This window comes from Numida meleagris, chromosome 4 (genome assembly GCF_002078875.1).
Source record: "Numida meleagris isolate 19003 breed g44 Domestic line chromosome 4, NumMel1.0, whole genome shotgun sequence".
In the NCBI taxonomy this organism is placed as follows: domain Eukaryota; kingdom Metazoa; phylum Chordata; class Aves; order Galliformes; family Numididae; genus Numida; species Numida meleagris.
The window spans coordinates 44,528,865-44,553,933 of record NC_034412.1 but is presented as its reverse complement, the minus strand read 5'-3'; the positions used below and the strand labels follow the sequence as shown (position 1 = coordinate 44,553,933).

General features: G+C 38.3%; 1 protein-coding gene across 2 annotated transcripts; it reads right to left on the bottom strand.

Annotated features, from left to right (window-relative positions):
* On the bottom strand, nt 1,466-25,069 carry CFAP97 (cilia and flagella associated protein 97). Of its 2 annotated transcripts, XM_021397043.1 has the most exons (7): nt 24,940-25,069; nt 20,184-20,876; nt 19,892-19,957; nt 11,736-12,121; nt 4,606-4,756; nt 3,774-3,897; nt 1,466-1,800 (listed from the first exon to the last, which is right to left on the bottom strand). In XM_021397043.1, exons 1-7 carry the CDS (start codon nt 24,944-24,946, stop codon nt 1,779-1,781), a joined length of 1,449 nt encoding a protein of 482 aa, XP_021252718.1. In that variant the 5' UTR covers nt 24,947-25,069; the 3' UTR covers nt 1,466-1,778. The 2 variants fall into 2 exon arrangements, with proteins under 2 accessions (XP_021252718.1, XP_021252719.1); XM_021397044.1 differs by lacking the exon at nt 19,892-19,957.

Genomic DNA, 25,069 nt, shown 5'->3' with positions numbered 1-25,069 from the left:
AAGCATTCTGGATTTTAATTCCAGAAAAAATATTCTGAAACATTGCAGGAAAGAAAGGCAGAAAACAAAAGGGGAGTTAAAGCTATTAAAAAGGAAAATCAAGAGTATAAATGCAGGAAAATTCCTCTGGAGAAGAAACAGTAGGTGAAATAATACATTATAAGATACAGGTAAGCAGAAATAAGGAGCCTTTTATATGCTCACACACTCTGGCATTTAACAGGCAGCACTTTCCACAAATATAATAGGTGTATGAATTCAAAGCCATCAACTGAATAACCACTCTCCTGAAAGCAGCACTGTTCCCTCAGCTGGATTTCATGCTATCTGCAAAACTGGAAAGCAGGCAATTTTTCAGGTACTTTGCTACTACAGTGAAATGAGCCCTGGTTGTCACAGCTGAGAGCCCCACTTCAATCCATCTGCACCTCAAAGAGTTATTCAGCAGAACCCTGCACTGAAATCACCATCGCTATTACCTTGTATCTCATACTTGAACACAGGGAAATATCTTGAATAGCCTGGTAATAGATTCTAGTAGTAGAGAAAGACAAAGACAAAGCCCACCCACCATCAAGTATGTATGTACTGTACTACTCAGCCCAGAAAGCAACCTACTGGGGGAGGGCACTGAGACATTTATCTTTTGGATCAGGAGGAGGTTAGGACCTTCAAGGTGGATCTGAAGGGTAAACCTCTCTAAAGAACACAGCATACTGGGGAAGCAGGAAGGGAAGAATTTACATCCACAGGTAGTTTTCCCCTACCTTTCTGAAGGTGAAAACCTGTATTCTCAGCCCTAGGCTTGTTATGGAAGGAGCAGCAGCCACCAGTTCTTTTAAGAACAAAAAACACAAGAAGAATTTAAGACAAGCTGAGAGGCACAGCAGAGAAACACCTCCCCCCCAAAAGTCAAGAAACCGACTCAGCCCTGTGTTCCCTTTCTGGCCCTATAAACAAGGAAAATCTCTTAATAGTATGTTCCAGTCTTAAGAGGTAGTGCGTGGGGAGAACTGAGAATTGTGACTTTTGTCCCAAGCTCTCACCACGTAACTCAGTGGAGAAAATTATGATTTTTGCACACGATCAGAGCTTGCAACAACAATCATAAATGAGAGCAAGAAGCAAGTGATCTTGAAGTGACACAGCTGCAAGGATCATTGCTGGCAAACCCTGTTTCATTTTGGCCAGGAGGAAACTTACCAGGAAATGTATAGAAGCTTACCTGAACAAGGAAATAGAACTAACAGCCTGAAGACAAACCAGATCTGCATCACAAGTACTAGCAATCCCTGCTGGTATACAAAACACAAAGCTGACTTTAACTATAATCTGTCCTGGAAGATGGCTCCAGATGCAGCTCTGGGTTTCTCATTCATTAGGTGGAAATGACAAGGTTCATCCACTATTTTGCTCATGACTTTGAGCAGGCAACCACCACAGATGGAAGGAGCATACAAGGAAAAGCAGTTACAAGAAAACTTTATTGGTCAACATGTTAGAAAGAAAAAATAGCAGTTTTCAATAAGAATTTATCCTGAAAGTGTTTAGCTGACAGTTAGGATAATACCTGCCATAAAAGACAAACGCAGCTAGCCAATGCTTATCTGAGTGAGGGGTAACAGCTGAGATGCCTCAAGATCTTCAGTAAATGCTGCTGTAGTCTGACGAATGATAGGCTCTGGTACAGAGAAAATCCTGTAAACTCCATATGAAGAATGGCCTTGAGCGATTCTTCCAATTTAGCTCAAGTCTCTGAGGTTCCCAGGAATTAAAATTTAAGGACGCTGCTTGCACTTCCTGTTTGAAGAGATTGGGAGGGGAAAAAAGGCAGAAGAGAACATAAAATGACAGCTTACAAAGAAGATCTATTAGAATTAGAATTTATTGTTATAAAATCTTGGTGAAATTATCTAACTTAATGAAGACCTGTCTATATGGCTTATTTAAAACAAAACCAAAGAAATCCACCACACACCAATGTTACTAACACATGCATCCTCCACTACAGGTAAGTCCAATTGCATCCTTTGCAATTTAATATCAGATAAAATTCTGAAAACTCACTGTATTGGCAAACACTCCACATTAATTATTTCTTACAATTTATAAAAATGACATTAAATGACAGTATTTCATACCAAAGCTAAATAAAATGAAGTGATCAGAAGTAATCTATTTTGAGAATTCCTTTCCAGAAGAGAATTATCATGTGAACATTCAGAAGTATTTAAATTGTGACCTTGATATGCACATTCAAGGACAGAAGTCTTCAAATAGTGAATAATTTTAATTAGCACAATATTACAAATAAATACAGCAGCACTATACTTTACAATCATTTGTTCGTAGGGACTGTAATAAAATCTGTTTGCCACAACTCTGCTTAAAGATAAAAGTTTAAATATCAAACAGTCAAATTTGATCTGCAGGTCACCAGGTGCAGAAGCTCTGCTGAACTATCATACAGGACCAAGAAAAAGTTTGTTACAATGCAGAGTAATTGAAAGCATAGGCCCTCATGCAAGCATGAGCAAAGAGTAATAAGCTTGCTTTTTGTAAGGCCAAGACAGCAGCACCAAATACAGATTTCTTTCCATACACATAACACAAAGATTTCCTGCATCTTTCCCAGGAAGAAGCTGGGAAAGCAAGCAAGGTTCCAACAATAGCCACAGACAGCAGCATTGTAATTTATGCTTATTTTTTTTTTTAATAAGACTACAACCCAACAAAATAAGCAAACTGTAAGTTTAACTTCATGGATAGAAATAAAGCATGATGCCTACTACTTGCCAACTACATTAAGTTTGACAACCACATCAAATTTCTCTCTCCTTACAAATGGATGTTAGCACTGAAGCCTATCTATTGGACACTACTACAAGTATTTGGTATGAGCATAACATTGTAAAAATAGGCTAAGCAGCATAAGCTTTTATTTTCTCTTTTTTTAAATCTTGATTAATAGTTGCCCTCAAAAGCAGATGTTGAAAATTCCTGTAACCCAAGCTTTTATCTCTCCACTTAGAAAGGTAAGGATCTGCAAAAGCAGGGCCATTAAATGATTCCTTTTCTTTCTATTCTCTAGCCTGGGAAGCATCTAAAAGTTACTCTTGTTTAGAGTAAATCTGAAACTGTTGTTCACTTCCAACTTCAGTCTCTGGCATTCAAAGAGCATCGTATGCTTCTTTCCTATGTAAAGGTCCCAATGTAACTTCTAAAATCCTTTTAAATATGGAAGAGACCCAGCCTTGAGTACAAAACAAATGCTCATCACCTTGAGCAACCTATAATCATGGGAGAGTAACACCTTCTGCAACCTCAGTATTGTAGCTTTTCTCCTCTTAATGCTACTGTAAAAGGAAGATTCTTTCAGACATCTGAATATGACCTAAACATTCAGAAGACTTACCTAAAGCCAGGATGAGAAGTGCCAATCTAGAAATTAAGTCCTATAGTACAGCAATTCTGTCCCTCCATGTCACAGACACAAATTGCACTTACGATTGGACAGTAAAATAACAATTCCTACTGTGTATTTAAATGCTTCTCTTTCATAAATATTTCACAGAAAACACTGATTGATGCAAATGTCTATGCTTTAAACCATTTAAAAGGCAATTATATAGTTTACTATGCATTTTATTGCATAGTAAATGCATTAAACATTTATCATTAAACATTAAACAACGCAGAGAATATTTTCACAGTGTTTGCTGAAAATAGAAACTGAGGAACATCTCGGGTAGCGAGGCAAAGCATGCACTTACAAACAAGCAGCATGAACAGAAGTGGATTTAGGTCTCTGCGATGCCCCAGTAGGTGAAACTGACACAGGTTTTTCTGTCCTCTGTCTCATTGTACTTGATGCAGCGTATGCTCTTGAAGCATCTCCTGTTAACACATAAACAGAAAAGCATGAATGCTTATGCTGTCATAATATGTATGTCAGAATAATATATATATTATATATATTATATATATAATATGTATGTCAGAAAACTTCATGCTATGTTACATTACTATATTCATGATCATAATTTCCAGAACAAGACATAATAAAAAATCCCCACAATCACTCTAAGTTGAATACAAAACCAAAAAGTTATGAGTCATTTGTAAACTGTCAGAACAAAAAAAATTTGAGTATATGCCACAGTGCAGTGGTTCTTTGAACTGACATACATGGATCAACGGGATAAATGAGCCACTTCCAAGTATTACACACAGAGCTTCTGGAGAAACAAAGCTACTTCAGTAGATTTACACTTTCTAAAAAAGAATTTGAACTTCCCCCCACTTAGTCCTTTCAATAAGAAGTACTGGCAAACAAATATCTATTTACAACAGTGATTTTTTTGACCTTCTTGGCAAAGATTCTTAACAAAACAATTTATTAGAAATTTAGGAAGGCAAACAAACAATTCAGAACTTCACCATACTTCTGGTATGCTTAACAAAATCAGTTTAATGATCTCTCTGTGATGAATCCATCTAAGGAAGACAGAAAGGAATTTACTTTTCTCAGTAATCGTAATTCTGAATTATGAAAGAGAAACACATGTAAAGAGATGCAAGAAGCTGCAGTTTCAGGGTACATACGAGACAAGCCATGCTGCCTGGAAAAAGAACGTTCTTCTCTTGCAGATGGTGAAGTATTTGCATAGCTCACGTAGCGCTGATAGTCCCATAGCTGTTCAGAACGCCTCATTCCAGGTGTTGGTTTCACTGCTGTCAGTCTCTTCAGTAAAGCCTTAATATCAAAGAAAAATATCAAGAAAGAATGAACAAGAAACTACAAAAGCATTTATAGACATATTTCTATTTTAATTGTAAAAAATAAACCTACCAATTTTTAGCATTTTTCAGCATGAACAACTTTGCTGCTGACTAGTACATACTATACCAGACAGATGGCAGCAGAGGGGCACTCTGACAGAATGGTCTTTGACATGGAAGTGTGGATGAAGCAAAGGTGTGTCACTGAACTCCCCCATGCGGAGAAAATGGCACCTGCTGACATTCACTGACACTTGCTGAACATTTCTAGAGACCAAACAGCATGTGTGTGCACAGTGAGGCAGTGGGTGGTGCATTTCAGCAATGGTGACAGTACCTCCACTGGTACAGATTGTTATTAGTGCAGCATGCAGGCTCTTGTTCATCACTGATGAAAACACAGTGCTAACGGTGGTGACTGTGTTGAAAAAGAGTGTTCTGTAGCTAAGAATTTGTTCTATTAAATAGTGTTATTGTGCTCTTGGTATCTGTTGTTGTTCCCATGGAAATAAACAAAGAGGCATTACTTTCAGAGCAACCCTCACAGATGCAGCCCTAGACAATCCCTCTTCACTCACTGCAGCCCAGGGAAGCCACAAGGCTGGACACCAATGCCCCATAGGATCCCTAGAGAGAACTACTGACCTCAATTCTGTGAAGCTAATTGCAAAAAGAAAAACACATGTTGGATATTTTTTTTACTTTGGCCTTTATGAATGTTTTAAACATAACATACTTTTAACAATAATTTCAACTATGATCTCTTAGAGACATTATTTCCTCTTATTGAAATCAATGCTGGTGATCATGTAGCAAGCATTACATCACAAAAGCTACCTACACAGTTCTTCTAAAGAATGCCCATTTTTCTCAAATGTCCTTATCACTTTCACTTGAAATTCTTAAACCAGTGCATCCCATTTCCTACAATCTTTCTAAAAAAGATAACTTTATAGTAGGACAAATTTGGAAGGACTCTGCTACATACAACTTCCAATTAACAAGTCCACATTTTTTAATATATTTAGCCTCCAGTGCTTCCTTCCCAGAGTTCCATACATTCTCTCTGCTAATTTAATTTGAATGGATGGCCTATAAGCATTTGACAGTGATAAAACCATTGGTCAGAGTTTAACATGCATCCTATCAACAAGAGAATGCAAACTGCAATTACACAAGTCTCCAAAAGACAAATAAGACCACTGTTAATAAGGATGTATTGTCTAAATGCTTACTTATGTGGTAGACATCAAGAATCCATATAGCTATTAAACTACACTTCATATGAAGTGATCATTTCCCCCACCACCACCCTCCCACCTAATCCCAGGTTCTGTTTAGTTCTTTTTTTTTGTTAGTGGTTTTCTCATTTGCTTATTTAAAGTGTTTTCTTTCTTTGTTTTAGAAGAAGAAAAAAGTGACTTGGGAAACTGCACACTATTCACAAAATGTTAGTTGCCATTGTCCATCTGTAATAGGAATGTATAAACTCTCAGCAGTTTTTACACTGGAACTGGGACTGGAAACCTGCACAGTGTGCAGGAGAGAAAGGACAAGCCATTTTGGCTCAGGCATTATATGTCACAAGTGCTTGCATTGAGTGCCAGCCAGTTCACTCTCAAGTGGAAATACCTAAGTAAGCAGAAGTCAAAGGAAGGACTCCAGCTAGAAATAGCTCTTCACTAAAGCCAGTTACAGAACACAAAATGGTAGACTTCTCTAAATGTTACATCCAACATTTTACATGCAAGTTCACCACCATCTTCTAACACAACTACATACACATGGATTTGCAAAGAACACTTATCTTTTTTATTATAAATGGAAGCTCTCAAAATAGTCAGCCACAAATGAGTAAACTAAGTAGTAGAAAGAACATTCTCTTCCCTGTGAAAGTCATTTCAAGTCTGCACTCCACCCATAATGCCTCAGAACCTGCATACCTTAATACTGCAGTAATTTCAAGCTTGATTCTAAACACATGAATTTGAATATACCTTTTAATCCCAGTTTAAATACCATTCTCTGCTTTTACATTTAAGTCTGTATTTTAACAAGCATCCAGTCCACGTTACTAAAAGCAAAGTCAGACTACTCCCAGTATGAAAAGATTGTTTTTTGAACAGGTGAAGACTGGACATCATACAGTCATTACCTATGGAAAGAACATCTACAGATTGTGCAGTGCTGAAGTGGTTCCATCTCTGTTTTACGAACAGCTTTTGTAGAGAGCTAGAAAATAGCTCTCACAGTATTCCTACCCTCTGCTGAGCACTGTACCAAGGACACGCAACTTACACACTAGTTGTTGTTGTTGTTAATTCTGCAGGTCAGAGAATGGCCTGCTTCATACAGAAGTGCACTCATCAATACACTAATATGGCTGTCTTGATCTCATTAGGTCTTTGTTACATATCTAATCCAATTCTTACGTTTTTCTACTAAAAAATCTACTGCCTTGTGGACCAGGGAACTATCTCCTACAAGACCTGGAACAAATAGTGTTCCTCTTCAATTATCCATTAAAACCTGATAATTCTTTCATTATATTCTCTTTAAAAGAACATTCTGAGAAATGGATTGAAGAACACTGGCACTCTCCTTGTTCTGAAGTGCTAAATCTCTGTAGTCTTAATCTTGAATGACTGAAGTAATAGAAATGGTCAATGACCTTAATGAGCAAAGAATCAAATCACATTAAGTAATCCAGGTGCTCAGAGCCAAAGACATACTCCTGATCTGATTAACAGAGAAAAATGAATAACAGACACATAAATGCCGGAATCTCTTAGTCGCTCTTAATAGTAGCTGCTCAGAGCACGTGATTCAAGCTCAATAAGATTGCACTAGCATTCAGAAAGTCAACTATTTTCACTACTGTTTTCTCCTCTCTCACGGAAAGGGATGTAACGATGTCATCAACAATTCCCTAGCTTGGAAAAAAGCCTTCCAAGGTGAAAGATGTTACTTTTTCTTGTTTTACTTGCTTCTTAAATGTCCGAAGGCTTCAGTTTTCACCTCTTTTGAATTCTAGCCAGCTGACTAGCATGCCTTGACAGCTGTTCAGATTTATTTATATTATGCCTCCTCTAATGTCACTCACATTAGCAATCACACTGTCCCTGTACAGAGCCCAGGTGGGGGAGGGTGAAGTAGATAACAGTGCATTCAGGGACAGCTTCTTGTTCTTAATGAGAGGGTTTGTAAGTTTCTTCAACTGCCAAGTACATTTCTTAGCTCTAACCCTCACAAACTCTTAAGATCAGAAAACTCTTAAAGTTCTTCAGTCTACAGAAAAGTACTTTTAACTGAACTGCCATGTTTATCTGTAGCTGGCATCCATAGACAAAAAAGCTAAGAATAGAAAAACAAAAAACACAAAATTGAGCAGAGTGCTAAATAACCAAAATAACCTGGTAATTAGTGAGTCTTCATCAGAATTACCACAGCAGTGGTAAGGAATCTCAGGTCTGGGTAAGCAATCAGCATGAAGAGCCTACAGCCTCAAAACTGTGACTGCAGAGCTGCACGTGTACACTCCACAGCAGTCTATTTTAGCCAGGTGCATCTGCATACCAATCTCACATCAGGATAGCTTCCCCTGACAAAAAGGCCATGGAAACAACAGTTTGTTTTTATTGTACTTCCTAATCCTGAGTACTACCTCTGTTCTGTATTAGTCTTGGCATAATATGACTTAGAACCTAGTAAGTGGCAGCATCTTATAAAGCCCTGCATGCCCAAGTTTTTAAAGAGCCTCCAGTCCAGTGCCAGTATTTCTGATCTCTTAAGAGGATTGTTTCCTACCCCTCTTTCTGGAAGAGGCTAGCAAGGTAAAACAACCTCAATACTCTTCCTACAGTCACATTACATTTGCAGCATCTGGTGCTAGAGGTGTGGTGCTAGAGCTGGGATCAGAGTCATATCTGCTGGGACAGAGAGTACATTTCAGGAAAGTACATCACATGGGAATGAATGACATTGACTGTTACATGCAGTGAGGTGCAACAGCATGGGTCAGAAGAATTCACAGAGATGCATGGAAAGGCCAAATGCCACAGCAAAGGAGAACACCTTCATTGCTCTTGACCTAAGGTTTGGGAACTGCTGTCCCAGACCTGCTAAGATTTTCCAGTGAACTTCCAGCATAAACTCCAAAGGTCCTCTGTCCACAAGGAACTTGGATGAACAAGTGACCTAAGCGAGCTAAGGTGCTAACACACCTAAATCCTAGTCTGAGGAACAAACCAACCGATCAACAAAAAGTATGAGTAACTCATACCTGCTTAAGTTTAGATGAAAGGATTGAGGAATGATGTAGTGGCTGAAAATCTGTACTTAAAAGGCCTCTAAATATTTACCTTGATGTATATTTAGTGGTTTGTGTGATGCAAAATCTGTAAGTTCAAACAAGGACGTGTAGTTTTCCACCTATTAAGCTAAGTACTTTACTTATACTGGCAGAAACCGCGATTAACTCATGCCAATACAGAGACTATGCAGGCATGGGAAAACAGTAACCCATCAGTCACGCTTCGGTCCCTTTCTGCTGGAGAGGAGAGTGGCTGCGCATGCCTTCAGTCAAGGCGCAGGAGGTTTTCTCAATCAGCAGCGTCCTCTACTGGCAAGAGCCGCACTCCGAGCTTTCTAGCTCAGATGAGCAACCCAAAGCAGGTTCCATTTAGGAAAGCACAGAGACGCAAACAGCAAGTATAAAAATCTGATATTATTAAATACCAAGTGCCTGCATCAAAGATTAAGCAGCCTTTCTCCTAACAGTAAAAAAAAGGGCAATGCTCCAAGAACGTTCTAGTGGAACAAGTGACAGTTTTCCTTCACAAACAGATGATAAAAGCTGTAATTCAACAGAAGGGGGGAAAAAAAGCAAAATACTCAGCACCTGAACTATCTCATCCTCTGCACTGAATACTGTTGTAGATATCTCTTGCTGAATTACTTAGGAAAACCTGCATTATTCCCCAGCATTTCACAAAGGCATATCAAAAGACACATCCCTCATCTGATACCTCAGGCATTACATGAGGGGAAAAAACCCTATCAAGAAAGAAGACCATTGATAAGGAAGTTCAACAAAATTTCAACTCTTAAATCTACAAAGGTTGCTGACCAGAAGAAAACAACAACAGAAGTTCACACAGCACATACTTTTCACTATATAAAAGCAAAAACCTCCTGATCAATGGACAGAGTAGGGAAGCTCTTTGCAGCTTTCAGCTCCCCCTTCACCATCTGAGAAAAATATGTCATGCCCATAATGCCAAAGAAGCAGCACTAGACAAATCAGTATGTTACAAATGTGATGCTCAAAGTGCACGTACACTTGAAACAAGAAAGGAAACAATTGCTTAAAAACAGAGGTAGTGTTGAATGAAACCTAAGAGCTGTACTAATTGCTCTTCAGAAAAGAAAATGCATTGTCTTGAGTTTGGGGGAATTAACAGACTGAATGTTTTTACAGTTTAAAATAGGAAGACATGCTAACAAATTCTAAAGGGTTATTTTGATGTCAAACATTCACACTCATGTTGCTGCAGTAAATGCTTAACAACTAAAACATAGTAAGTAACTGAAGGATACCACATCTTAGCTACAAGCAACCACCACTAATCTCTAACATCCCAGAAGAGCAGTATGTGAAGGATGAACTGCTGTTAGCACTGAATTTTTGATCCAGAAGTTGCAAAGGAAGGCACTCTTGGAAAAAAATCCTACAATATGTCAAGAAAAAAAAATTCTGTGGCTTTGAGTAGAGAGATATGCATTAATATTACAGCCACCATCTAATCACGATGTTATATAATATAGCATATTCTTTCTGGGTGGGTATGTGCCTGATGCAGCACTTCCTCTCCACAGACTAAGAATACACTCTGATGATCACAGTCCATGCAGAAGCACAAGTCCTGCTTCCAACACTAATGAAACAATAAACACCCACAACATACAAAGAAAGCACTCCCTACCAGCTTAAAAACACAGAAGTCTAAAAACATTTCTTTTTGTATTCTATCTATAGTACATAGCCATGCCAATTCCTTTCAGTGCATGTAGTGTTCTTTTGGTCACCTGTAAACTCTCATTTCTCACTTGGAAAATTTTTAAATGATGTAGAAGTCTAAGATGGAAGAACTAAAGCATAAAAGATTTTCCTGGGGAGGACAATTAGAGCTGCAACACAGACAAATTCTTTTATATAAAAGGAAACCACAACCTAACAGAAGAAAAAGAGCAAATACACTACTTCCACTAAAAAAATTCCCATGTGTCTCTAACTACATATAATCTCCTTTTCCAACACAGTTGGAACTAGATATGAAAATGTCATTACCCATAATACAATTCAGTTACTAAAAGTCATTTAAAACCATTATTATTTGTTGTGTGGATATTAGCAGAGCTGACAAAGGAGACTAAACATCTGTTTTCCACTGAAGTTAGTTTTTGTAGTTGCCACATATATTCAAATAGAGAAAAGCAGAGAGCTACAAGTATTGAAAGCAATGGGTAGTTATAAAAAGGTTCAGAAACAGAAATGGCATTCACATTGTACCTTGTTTCAAATATAACAGGTTTGATGCTGTCATATCAATTGTTTTATATTTTGCAAGCTTGTTCCTGAACTATCAGTAATTGCAATGCATAAAGTAGGACAAGCAGAATTTGACTGCTATGCAAAATTATGACTGTGTAAGTGATAATTCCCCTTAAATTTAAGAACACTAAAAAGTAGGGCACACTCAAAGTAAAATGCATTTTCATCTGAAAAATAAAGCATAATCAACAATTATACAAACAGCGTAGTCATGGAAATTCATTGCAGATTTACTGCAGTAAAACCAAAGAGTGCTGCCTATATCAGTTTAAGTACTGAGCAGTGATCCATTAATAAACAATCCTCGATTTACTGATCCAAAGCAGTTCTCAAAACTCACCAGGTTTTCTTTTTCTATTCTCCGCTGCTCCTTCTGCCTGTTGATGGCACTGTGGTACACTTGAAGAGATGGTAAAGCAGCCTTCTTCAGTGTGTCTGTCCTGCCTCCTGGCATTGCACACAGTCGGGCCAGTTCTTGGAGCAGCCTGTGGTTTTCCTGATCAATTCGTCTAACTTCTTCATTTGTGAAAGAATAATTTTTCCTCGTTCCTCTAGATGGATGAATGATGCCTAGTTTTCGTCGTCGTTTATCCCTCAAGTCTAGAGCAGCTTTAAAATCGGAGCAATACCTAACTTCTTCGTTTGTGGAAAAGTTTCCCCCCATTCTCCCAGATGGATGACCTGCAGTTAGTTTTCGCTGTTCTTTATTCTCCAACTGTAGAGCAGCTTTAAAATGGCAGAAATAAGAATAGATTTTTTTAAGAAAGGAAACAAGAATGCAAATGTTACATTCAGTCGTTAGGATTTATTTACAGGCCTGAAAAACCAAAGCATCTTCTCCCTCTCCCATCTGGATTTCAGATTAATGCATTTTGCAATTTCAGGGACCAAATACTTTCCTCAATACATTAATATTACAGAAAATCCACCACAAAAATCAAGTCCAGTGTTGGCCAAATACTTATTTCTCACTAGGCACTCCTCCTGATTTAGAGCCAGTAGTTCAGAGGAGCTGAATGGATACAAAGAGCAACCAAACTCGCTTCAAGAGAATCAGCAGTGCTCAAACGTATATAAGCAACTGAGTCAGATGTATTTGTTATTTAGGAATAAAGATGTCAATCAGCTTACTGCACACAGTCATTTCTCCTAAATGGTCAGTACTCCTGATACCCCTTCCTGATACCCCTTTCAATGCGATCACCTCGATCTCTACCTTCACCATCATGCATTGACACAATGCACGCAAACTTCTATCCTCAGATATTTACTGTACTTGCAACAGTACCAGCCATTAGCATAGGCATTTATCTGTACATGCTAAGAGGGCTACTGGTACACAGCACTAAAGTAATATTGCATGTAATCATAATCATCATAGCAGTTATAATTCGCGCTACCAATGCAAGCATAAGTTTTCCAGGCAACAGCAAACAGCTTTGGAAAGCCAAGACTAGAAATAATTCACAAAACCAGTAATCATACTATCACTTAATATTTACAGGTCTTCAAATGGAAAGTGATTTACACTTTGCTCCAAAGATATTTAAGATGTCTGTCTCATCTGAAGGGCAGAACAAATTATGTTTTAGATAGAAAATTGACACTGGGGAAGCATGACTCAGTGATACAAAATGCATTTCCTGAAGTGATTTTGCTTGTTTACTCCTGAAGCAGTGCTGCATCATGCTGGTGCAGAAACTGCAAAGAGAAAGATCAGAATTAAGTTTAATGGATGGAGAGACTATTTGTGACAGAAGAAGAAATAGTTGGAGGATACCAATTTAGACAGTAAAAATGCTAAAATATTAAACCAGGACTGGAGGTTTTGAGACAGAAAAATAAAGAATGCACACTCAAAATTATACAACAAAGCAGACTTGCACATTCACAAGAAAAACTATTAACTGGAAAACCTCGCTCTTGGACAGAGCTGCTTACGCTTAATCGTGGCTTTACTGGAGCTTAGCTATCGACCTATCTGTAAGCCTTTGCTTTCCCCAAGAGCTTTGCTGTCCTATTATTACCCAGTTGAGCCACAGGAATGAATCTATGCCACAGGAATGGTGATAGCAGGTTAGATCAAACAGGTATTTGGAGCCAAGAGAAGGGGCAGGAAGCCTTACTCAAAGCACTACCTGCATCACTCCAATAGCACAGTGCCTCCAGAAGTTAACCCTTGCTCTTACCCATAGGAGCCCCACGCAACCAAAGCAGAAGCTTTGAGCAAAGCATGAAAGAAGGAAACTGACACAGCAGTATTTCCTCAGCAAACATTTCCATGTCAGCAATTTTAAGGCAAGGAACTTCTGAAGTAGTTGTTAATAGCTTACAAGTCTCAAAGAATGATGAGCATGCCCTTACTTCAAAAGGAGACAAAAACCCAATACTGCAGCATCTCAACTGATTATATTCCAGAACTGATGCAAGCAAGTACTGCCACTTTAAAGAGCTGGAAATCAAAACCGAAGCAGTTCATGAATTCTGGAATTCCTCTGGAAATCAGTAACTGTGCCCCATCAGTTCATAGACTAATGTATGCCAGAACTGCCCTTAGGCAACCATAACCACAAGGCTATTGGCATTAGCAAACATTGCATTATTAGTTTGCCAAGGGAAGATGCAAATCACTTCAAATCCAAAAGTATGCAAAACAATGCAGATCAAGTGTGCCAACCAACAGGTTAATAAAGTATGATGTCTTGATAAAAACTTGTATAATTTAGTTAAGTTATTCTCAAGGCAAAACTATTACTCCTGTCGAAGCCATTTGAGGAGACAAACCTGGGATAAGAATCACGTCTGGATAAACCTACAAGGGACAAAAATAAATGCATGGAAAATAACTAGTACCACACCATTCACAGGGTAACATCAAGCCATCATATACTTAGAAGGAATCAAATATACCCTTACAGGAACAAGTAAAACTAGCACTGCAGAACATAGTTGGAAAAAAGCAACTTGCAATAAATAACTTCAGGCAGTTGTACATTTCACATGGAACCACATTATATAATTTATCATGAAGCTGTGAGAGACAGTTTCACATTTTGCCTTACATCCGCTGCATCTCATGAGTTGAGCAACACCATGCATCGTGTGTGAGAGTGGAAAGCAGGCTGTGGCAAAGAAGAGTTGCTCAACTGTTCAGCCATAGTCCTGACCTGGCTTTGTGTCCCTAAAGCTATCAGTTATGCAATCTCTTGCATTTCTGTCTCTAAATAACCAGTGAAAATTCCAAACAGTGACCATATCATATGCCACAACTCAAAAGAAACAAAGAAAAATGAACTGCTACAACCACCACCAAAGCTCTGCTGTGAAACTGCTTGATGAAATCTGAGCAGATGACTGCCAAAACCCAATAACTAAACTCTTGGTAAGTTGCTGGGTTACAGAATATTCACATTTCCTACCTGAATTTCAGACTCTTCACAGTGAAGTACAACAGCAAGTTTTCCTCAAGAGCGCAGGGTGTAGAGATGAATCTTGAAGTCTATAGTTCCTCTCTATTTCCTTCAGTTCCTCAACAGATCTTTTTATTACTAACCTTCCGAGGAAGAGAAGCAACAGAATGCATACTATACAACTTCCTGAGAGAGAATCACTAATATTACAGGGCAAGTGCTTGTTCCTAACAAAACAAGGAGAACACCAAGGACATCCATAAAGCCACTGCTTCTTAAACTATGGCCAAATAAGCCACAGTAGCAATCTAAGGAACTTTAGAATCAAGCAGACCAGGTTAGAAGAGATCTTGAAAATACACAAATCATAGAACGGCATGGGTTGGAGATGACTTCAGGATCAAGTTCCAACCCCCTGCCACAGGGGGAATCCAAACTTGTTGATTTATTCAACAGTCTACCTACACTACTATTTAATCCCAACACCTAGGTGTCTCACTGGTTTACCCGTTTTTACAGTGGCCAGTGACAAGTGGATGCAATACTGAAGCTTCAAGTTACAATTTAAAGTTGAAGAGTTTGCGATTTGGCCTTCCCCTTAAATCTTGGCATAGTTGATCTGTACTTTCATACTCTACCAATGAATAATGTAATTTAAACAGATCTCTACTCAGCACTTCATTGCTTCTGAACCATAAATCAGTTCTTTGGCAGAGAGAAGTAAACAAGCAGTAGCATTTGCATAAAGCAAATAGTTCTGCTTCTCAATTACTAATAAACAGTAAAAGAAATTTCCCTGTGGTATTCATAGGATTTCTAGGAAAGCTGGTTTCCATGGAGAGACACCTGACTTTTAAGCAATGAGCAAGACGTTTACTGCTTTCAATTTGTGAGCATTTAAATGACCTTGAAGACTAAAACCAACCAAACCTTACATAAAACACAAATGATAATTAGCAAGTCAAATGCATTGGGACAGGATGATACAGCTGTCTTAGTGGCACTGAAGCTAGAATTAAAACCATGGATGTTCCGCTCTTACAATCCCAACAGGAAAATACATTAAGTTGCTTCAATGCTTAAAGCACCAGGCAAACTCAAGAGCATGTTTTATACTGCTCTGCCATCACATCTGTGACAAATTTGAAAAATACAAAACAATTAAATCACAACTCCTCAGAAACATCTAATAGTTTCAGTCTGAATCCTGTAGCATTCCCGCACTAATATTTCCTTGAATATCCACTATTTTATGCTAGATTTTTTAAAGGATTTTACAGAACTCCTGATTTGATATTTTTTGAAGAAAAGGAAAAAGTGATTTTTTGAGTATAAATTTTCCTCTTTAAAGATGTATGCTTAAAATAAGGCTGCTATTTATTTCAATGTCATAAGGAAGACAGAAGGTACCATACAGGTGCAATTTTTAAGTTTTTCCAAAATTACACATTTCTGTGATGTTAGCATAGACTGGATTGCTTTACAACCTTAAGCATCTTCAGCAAGTTCTCAAGGACTAAATATAAGAAGCCAGTATTTGCTCTTCTACCTCAATGCAAGTAATTACATGCGTGAATACATGCATGATTTTATACCAAGTTCAAATTACAAACATACAAAAACTTAGTCATAAAGCTACCTATGTTCACCTCAGCTGTAAAGGTTAGGGGTTGATGTATGTATTTAAGAGGTACTTTAGATTCGGATATTGCTCAACACATTGTACAAATACACAAGCTGAGCATGAAGGAGCACATGGGAAAAATATCCCTAAGAAGAGAAAATTTCAGTTGTTAATGAATTATTTTATTTGCCTAATTAACAAGTTATAGCTAAAAACTTAAAGCAGTTCAGTTGACACTTGAATTTATTTTTCTACAATAACTTTATTAAGAAACACAGGGCTTTTATTTTCATAATAATTATATTTACATGACAGTGGTTTTCACCAGGTGATTTTCTATGCTTTTTTTTTTAAATGATAGAAAATCTGAGGCAGAGAAAAGGCTGAAAGATTTGTCAGAGAGCACACAGGTCAGGAAAAGCATCAAGAAGTTCAGGTCTTCAGTCTGCAGCCCTATGTCCTACTTAACCCATCACACCATTTCCTCAGGTTAATAATAGCTAATACAATGGATTTACAGACTAATTCTCGGACACTTCTGCGAAATAAGCAGGTATCAACCTCATTTTACAGAGAAGAAAAATACTAACTACTAAATTCTTTAGTACTCTGAATACCTTAGGCAATCCCAATCCCACTATTACTGTATTCACACTCAACATAAAGTGATCCATAACATTTTTGACATTCTGAACCTCGGAAATCAAAAGATTTGTCTAAAACCAGAGAGTAAGCCTTTAGCATAATGGAACAAAATGGAGAGTACTTGCTCCCTTTATTTACTTAAAGCATCTCATCAACTGTATAGCCTCAAATCCTTAAACATTGGATCAAGACACAGAATCTAAAAACAATATTAGAAAAATCTCCAAATTTCTATTGCTATCTTCCTAACATGTAACTTCCAGTAAGAAATTCCAAAAACAAATTTTTGCTAATTTTTTTTTGCATTGTCATATTTCATTCCCTCCTTCTGTGTTCAGATTGCACAGGAGTCCCAAAAAACATTGTTATTGGTTCTGAGTGAAAAAGCCATGAAAAGCTATTCTAGCTCATTTTTAATTAATCTCCTTTTTCCTAAAATACTTCAAATGAATTATGAACCACCACTCTGCTTAGTAACCAGACTGCTGTTCTAAAGCCAGACTTGCCATTTGGACATCATACACCTTTAACAGATTACTACCCTCTCTTTGTCTTTACGATTCTCTTCTAGTGCAAAATATTCAGGTCTTCCAATATTCATAATTACCAACGTATAGAATTTTATGAAATAGATTGCTGCATGCCCCCTAGGCACAATGTAGCAACAGACGACACAAACTTTGCAAATTTCAGAGACCTTGGGAAATGAGACTCACATAGCGATATAAATGCTTAGGCCCAGCTGTAATTTGACAAAAAATTAACTAGATGTTTCATCGGTGTAGACTACTGAAAGAATTTTATATTTTAAGCCAAGCCCGAGAAATCCTGATGATCATTTAATACTGATTAATGCACTCAGAACTGGGCTTACACTGTTCTCACTCAAAATATTGTCTGTGCCTTTTCAGTTCTGATGAACATCTCATGTAGATTGTCAGGAAAAAGGAGAGGGGGGGAAAGTGATTCGTATTTGTCAAGAAAAACTTGGAAGCAATAATCAGGAATAAGATCGGCTCCTATCTTCCCACCATCAATAAACCTGCCCCATTTAAAGTCCAAAATACCTAAACTAATTAATCTATGTCATGCTTGCCAAGGTAGCAAGGCATTTGGAAGTAATATGCATCCTAACCAGAAACACTAACTGCCAGATTATATGAATCACAGAATTGCAGGGGTTGGAAGGGACCTCTAGAGATCACTGAGTTCAACCCGCCTGCTATTGCTGTTTCCCTACAGCAGGTTGAGCAGGTAGGCATCCAGACAGGTTTTGAATATCTCCAAAGACGACTCCATAACCTCTCTGGGCATCCTGTTCCAGGGCTCCATCACCCTCACTGTAATTAAGTTCTTCCACATATTTGTGGAACTTCCATGTTCTAGGTTTTGGTCATTGCTCCTTATCCTATCACTATACACCATGGACAAGAGTCTGTCTTCGTTCAATTGCCTCCTGCACTGCAGGTATTTAAAAACATGATCAGATTCCTTCTCAGTCTTCTCTATAGAAGAAAACTCTACTACTCATTACACAATCTTTGTTATTTAGATCTGGTTTCAGTTTTGGAAAAATAACCTCTCCACCTCCAAAAAGCAACTCATCTCTGAGAATGCTTACTCTCAGCTATAGTAACCATTTAAGGCATGTGATGAATCTTCCCATAATCACCAGTTGTTAAATAGCTTCTTCATATCAGGGATGAAATAAAGATGCAAGACATCATAATTTCAATTGCCTAGCAACATGTTTTGGAGAGTGGTTGGAGCTTTTCCTACCAGGAAGGAGCTACTGTAACACAAGGACTGTCAAGAGTTAAGAAACATCTTGTCCAGAACCTTCATGGCTGACTTTGTTTTTCCTACAATCAGAAGAATTTCCACGCAAGTGAAACCTCACTTCTATTTCCAGGAAAGTTAAATGATGCATACAACATATTTTGAAACCTTCCTCACTACAGGCTCAATGTAGCAAGGCATAAAGAAAAACAACATACAGCTATAATCACACCAGTTCTACCACACTATAGCTAACTGGGGTTGAAATGCACCAGACTGTAGGAATCTTACCTCATTTGAGATCAGCAGATTTCTTGCACTGTTTTTTATTCTATTGATCTTACTACTGAGAACTTTGAGCCATGAAACAACAAAAAACACCATGCAGACCTTAAAATGCACACAAGATTATCCATGCTTCCAACAAGAAACAATCACTCAAATTTTAAGATTAACTGTTATTTCTCTCTTAAAAATATAAAATATCCTTACCCAACCTTATGGTATTTTGGAAGGTTGATACTTAAAATTGAGATTTTTTTTATGAAATACTTAATTATCAAAAAGATATCAGAAATTTCAATACAAGAATATTATGTATTTTTGGACTACTTCCCAGTTTTGAAGGTTGATGACCCAGCATTTCATTAAGAAGATTGCTGTTGTAATTTAAATGACAAATTGCAGCACAGCCTAGTAGCCACAAACTGTTTAAGATGTACATGTAGTTTTAGGATTCACTTTGTTAATAAATCAGATCTTTTTTGGGTGGAGAGAGGGGGGTGATTCACCTCATCCATGCATCCTTCCACTAGGTATACACATACTAACAGACTCACACACCTTTTCTTTTCACTGTATAATCGATACTATTTATGTAAGAATTCAAACAGTTAAATCAACATGCTTACTGTTAAAATGTTTGAAAGTATATCTAGCTCAAAAAATCCCTCATTTTCTCTTCCACTAAATGCAATTCTATATTGTTCTCAACATAAAAACATTATACATTTTTAAATAAATACATTTAAAAGTCACCTTTCAAACACTGATTCAGCTCCATATCATCATGTAACAGATTACTGCTGAAATCAGACTTCGATTCTAAGTGAAAAACAAAAAATAAAAATACATTAAAATACATGCACAAAACTGTACTTTGGAGCCTTAGAGTATTCAAGTATTCCATAGTATTGAAATTCTTCAAAATATACGTATAATTCTTGTCTTACATTGCCTTTTTACTTTTAATTTCTAACATTTGAAGCTGCAAATTCAAAAGACTGGGTAGAACTGCTGTCTGGAGTTGACAGGGATGTTATATCAGTACCTGTGTCTTCAGATTCCTCCACGTGGTCTCCGAGCTTTGGTTTTCCTCCTGGTAATTTTATTGCTGATGCAAATTTTTGTTTTGGAGATGGAAGAGCCACACCACAAGCATTTCTTTTGGAGGAAGAATGCAATGAATCTGATAAACAGCTATCAGAATCTGTATCTGAGCTTGAGGATGAGGAAGAAGAACTGGTAGTACTGTATGTTCTGGTAGCCCCTCCTACATCGTAGGACTGCTTAGCTGACTCTGGTCTAATCTTCTGTTTCTTGCCATCATCACCACTATCTTCTTCATTTGTATAATAATTTATTTCAGGGATTCCAGCAGGAACATTTTCCTGTATTCTGCTTGCTGCAGTCGTTGCTCCAGATGTACCTGCATTCTCACAAACTGGAGGAAGTGAGAAAGATGAAGCATCCCCAGGATTGTCTGTACTATCTTCCAGGAACGGATCCTTCTGCAGGTCTTCCTGCTTCTCTTCACCGTCCTCCTCACAACAGTTTGCATCTTTTGAACTAGCCATCAAATCAGGGTCTGAAAGAACCATCTTTGTACTTCCTTTCTCTATACATTCACCATTTTCTTCTGTTTTCTTCTCCTCCTCTGCAAAATCACTATCATAGAAAGCGTGATCCACTTCACCATCTGACAAATCTTCAAATCGGTCCATACTGAAATAAGAAGTGTTACCTGCAATCATCAGAAAAGGATTCCAAAAGTCAGCATAAGAACAAATGCAAGTACACTTTTAATGTAATCGTTTCATTCCTCATTCTTTTAGCTCTAGTAATTCATAATTCTTAAGTTAATTATGTTACATAGCAAGGGAAAACTCCGTAGGTGAGTTTTATAACGAATTTGGTGCCGTGTTATTGTGCACAGCTTACCTATTCCTTTTGTCTGCTTGTTAAATTGTAATAGATGCAGGGTGTGTCAGTTAATGTTTTAGTTTGGATCAGGACACTGATTTTCTTGGCAGTCCTTCCTCTATAACATACCACATAGCATAGGAAGCAAACTTTATTCTTCTTCAGATGAAACTAACCTTTGAAGCATGCTTAAGGCTCAAGACTAGTGCACTCAAACCAGTAGTCACCATTCACTCCCCTGGGATCAGATAGCTAGTTCAAAGTAAAAACCCCAAACGCACATTGTGTGGTTATCAGATCCTCAGCACTGGCACACTCTACAGATTTGCTCCTGTAGTACTACACTTCTTGCAGAAACACATGATGTTAGCTCCTGTGTCAATCACACATGGTATAGGGGAGATAAGTTTCCACTTTTTTGGGAGATACATAAAAGATACACAAGGTAGGAGAACCACAATATTTTAAGATATGGATGGTCTCCTTTAAAAAAATAGATATTTGTTGCCATGGCAAACAAAGGTGAAAAAGGAGTTTCTAAGCTTGCTTTGAACCTGCAAGACTATTCCCAAGAAAGCTTATACTCAATTACTTCAAAATACAAGAATTTTGAAGGTCAGTGTCACTCAGTTATCTTGCCACTTCTCAAATACTGCTCTGCTTCAGGGGTTTGTAATAGGCACTCCCAAATAGAAAGAAAATAAAAAATATTGTAAACCCTAAAAGCTGGAAGTGTGGAGTGTCCTGTTGTTTCATGAAGTCAAAGAAACAAAGAAGCTAAGTTAGGCTAGATGTAGCATAAAGCTGAAAACATGTTTAAAAAAGGAAGCAGAGGTTAACTTTGGTGCTTTAAGACATTCCTCCTACGGCATCTAATAAAACAGTTCAGTATTCTGAACTTGAAATATTGCATGGAATCCAGTAGTATTTCATATACACATAACTTCCTGTGATCCCTGCCTTCAGGAAAGCTCATATAGCTTTGTGTCCAACCGTCAGCTGAATTCCTAGATGTCTTCTTACAATACTTTCCTAAGAGGATAATATATTTTAATATATCCAAATGTGCACAAAATAAGTAAGTGAGAGTAACACAGCATTATTTAATTATGACTGATGGGTAAATGCGGCATACCTCATTTGTCTCAAGCCAAGCATATAGATTTGATCCACTAATAATGTTGTACACATTTGTTTCCTTACTGCTGCCCAGTTCAGCAATAGAAGCTAAACAAATAGTATCTCACTGATTATAATGCCACTAACTGGCCACACTAAGACTCATTAGATGTTTCCTTGCTGAACAGTCTTAAGTGAGGAAGGGATTTAAATCAAGATAGTGGCAACAGGGCAGAGGGCCCACACGCTCCTTCCCACCATCAGCACCAACCAAGGAGCACACATCTTCCCATTCCACATGACTACAAATAGCTGAATCACCAGTTTTCCACCACGACTGAGCCAGAACTGATTATCAGCCAACAACCACTGTTACCAGAAGAAATGCAGTTTATAAGTTGTAACGTGCCCACAGAGCAGCAGTCATAACACCACCTGGTTCACTGCCAAATGATCTTCCACTTTCCTGGCACAATCCGTAACTATTTCAGCCTCCTTCTTAATGGAAAACAGATGTGCTACACTGGACAATTTCTCTCAGTCATGCTCTTGATCACTCAAACTAAACTTTAATATTGCATTTTCCATCAAAAGCAAACAAGAGGAAACAGATAAGAGGTGGTATTTTTGTTCCTACGCCTCTCACACAGTTGGAAGGTCACTAAGGGAGCTGGAAAGTTCAGGATGTTCCCAGATCCTCTGGCTCTACCCATTATTGCCCCTCTATCAGGGATCCTGACCCTTTATCAGTACCAAAAGCCAATTCACCTCTTTGTACTGTGAGCTTGGAGAAGATGAAAACACTGAAAACATCAGACCACCGTTTCCAGAAATGGGGATCAGTAAACAAGTTATCATTTAAAAGCATACTAATTCAAAGCTCGCCCTCCCACATCCTCCCTTCCACCTTCATTTCAGGAGAACATTAAAACAAAAAATGAACGCATTTGAAAACGTCTAGAAAAGAGAAATAGAAATTGTTAGGAAAATTGAAAGTCCAGCTTCTGAGGCTTTGTTTAGTTTAAAAGAAAACATGGAAAAACCAAAACCATAAGACATGTAAAACAAGAGTAAACTAAAACTTTGTGTTCCCAGATACAATAACCAGTGGTTGAGATCATGTAGCAGAACTGCTTCCAGCCACACCTGCTAAATTCTGCACACCAGTCCTACCTACCACTGCTTTAATTAAAGGTTTCATTTTTGCTATTTAGAGAAACAGAGCAAATGAAAGCACATGACCACCACAGAGTCCTAGATGATTGCAGGGCAAAGGCCTTGAAGTTAATGTACAAGCAATAAAATAAATGTTGTTCCACTTGACCAAAAATAGGCAACTCCTCTACTATGGAAAGTCAAAATACAAAACTAGTGAATAAAGAACAGCTTACGAAGATGTCACACCATCCAAGTATACGTGCCTATCCTTTGCCTCAGAATGTGTGTAAGGGTCAAATGAGGTAAAGGCCCTAAAAATTATGACTTGAACATCAGTTGAGATCATTGATGGCAAATGCCTTCATCAAGAAAGGCAGGACTTGTTTTAGACTGCTACTGTCTTGGTTGAACATAAGACCAGGAAATAAAAGTTTTGAAATGCAAGTCTGATGGGAGTACTGACATACACCTGTTATTATAACAGCCTTCCTATCCCTCATGAATTTGAGGAGATACCTAGGTTCACTTAGAGACTCCAAATTCCAGATATATTACTCTGTCATCCAGCTTCTGACCAAGCAGACATGTAGATGTTCCTGTCATCTGTGCCACAGAAGGACACGTGCCATCTGAGCTGCAACTGATGAAAGCCTCCTTGAAGAAAACACCTGCACATGTTGCTGGGTCAAGCCTATAAAGGAACCAGCCAGCTTCCCTTTCAAACCCTGAATGTGCAGTTCTGAGGGCCCCCCAAATCCACAGAAACATGAGATCCTCTGAATACTCTTTTAAACACAGGCAAGTACTAAACCAAGCTGAAGTAAAAACCCCACTAGGTCATAAAAGGTCCCTCAAAATAAAGTAAGGGAATGTCCCTGAATTCCTCACTGTCTTCTTTCCTATACTCCCCATTTCACACTATTACAAGAAACATCTAGGCTGATAAATTACAAAGGAACAATGTATTTGCAACAAAACAACTAACAACAACTCCTGGGAGAACTTGAAGCATTCCAAAACCTGACTCTGAAGTTTTACAAGCTAATTATTTTACTAACGCATTCTTAAGCTAGCACATACTGATTAACTTTCTAGCATCAACAACATTTCTTCAACCCTCAAACACATCATCTGAACCATTTCACTGTTTTTCTCCCCCCCCCCCCCCCTTGAAAACTGCCGTGATCAGTCACTACCAAGAAGTTTCCTAACCAGAAGGAAGATGCTTCTGTGAACATTTGAAGTTCCAAACACAGAAATACATAAGCACCCAAATGCAAACACTAGCTATGCCTTGTGTAGTTTATAGCAGGAAGGAGCACATACATTCACACACCATAAAAAACCAGCTTCTGAAGAACGGTATTCAACAGAGCCCCAAGGAACTATCTTCAGCAAGGTTTAATTCCTGCCTGCTAAATGAGACTCCAGCGGCTCAGCCCCAGCAGAAGCCCTCCAGACACCGCCGTAAGTGTCATTCAGGCAGCAAAACCCGAATAATAACATCAACGCACACACTTCCCGCCTCAGTGGAACGGGTACTAACGGAAGAGCCAGTTACCACCCCACCACCACCCTCAACCAGTACGCAGCCCTTTCCCAGCTACCTTCCATGGGGGAAGCTCCACCGCCAGGCCGGCAACCCAACTGCGTTGTGGGAACGGCACAGCAGCAGCAGCCACAGCAACGCTCACCCTGCGTCACAGCCGCGACGCATGAAGAGAAGCGTCCTCCTAC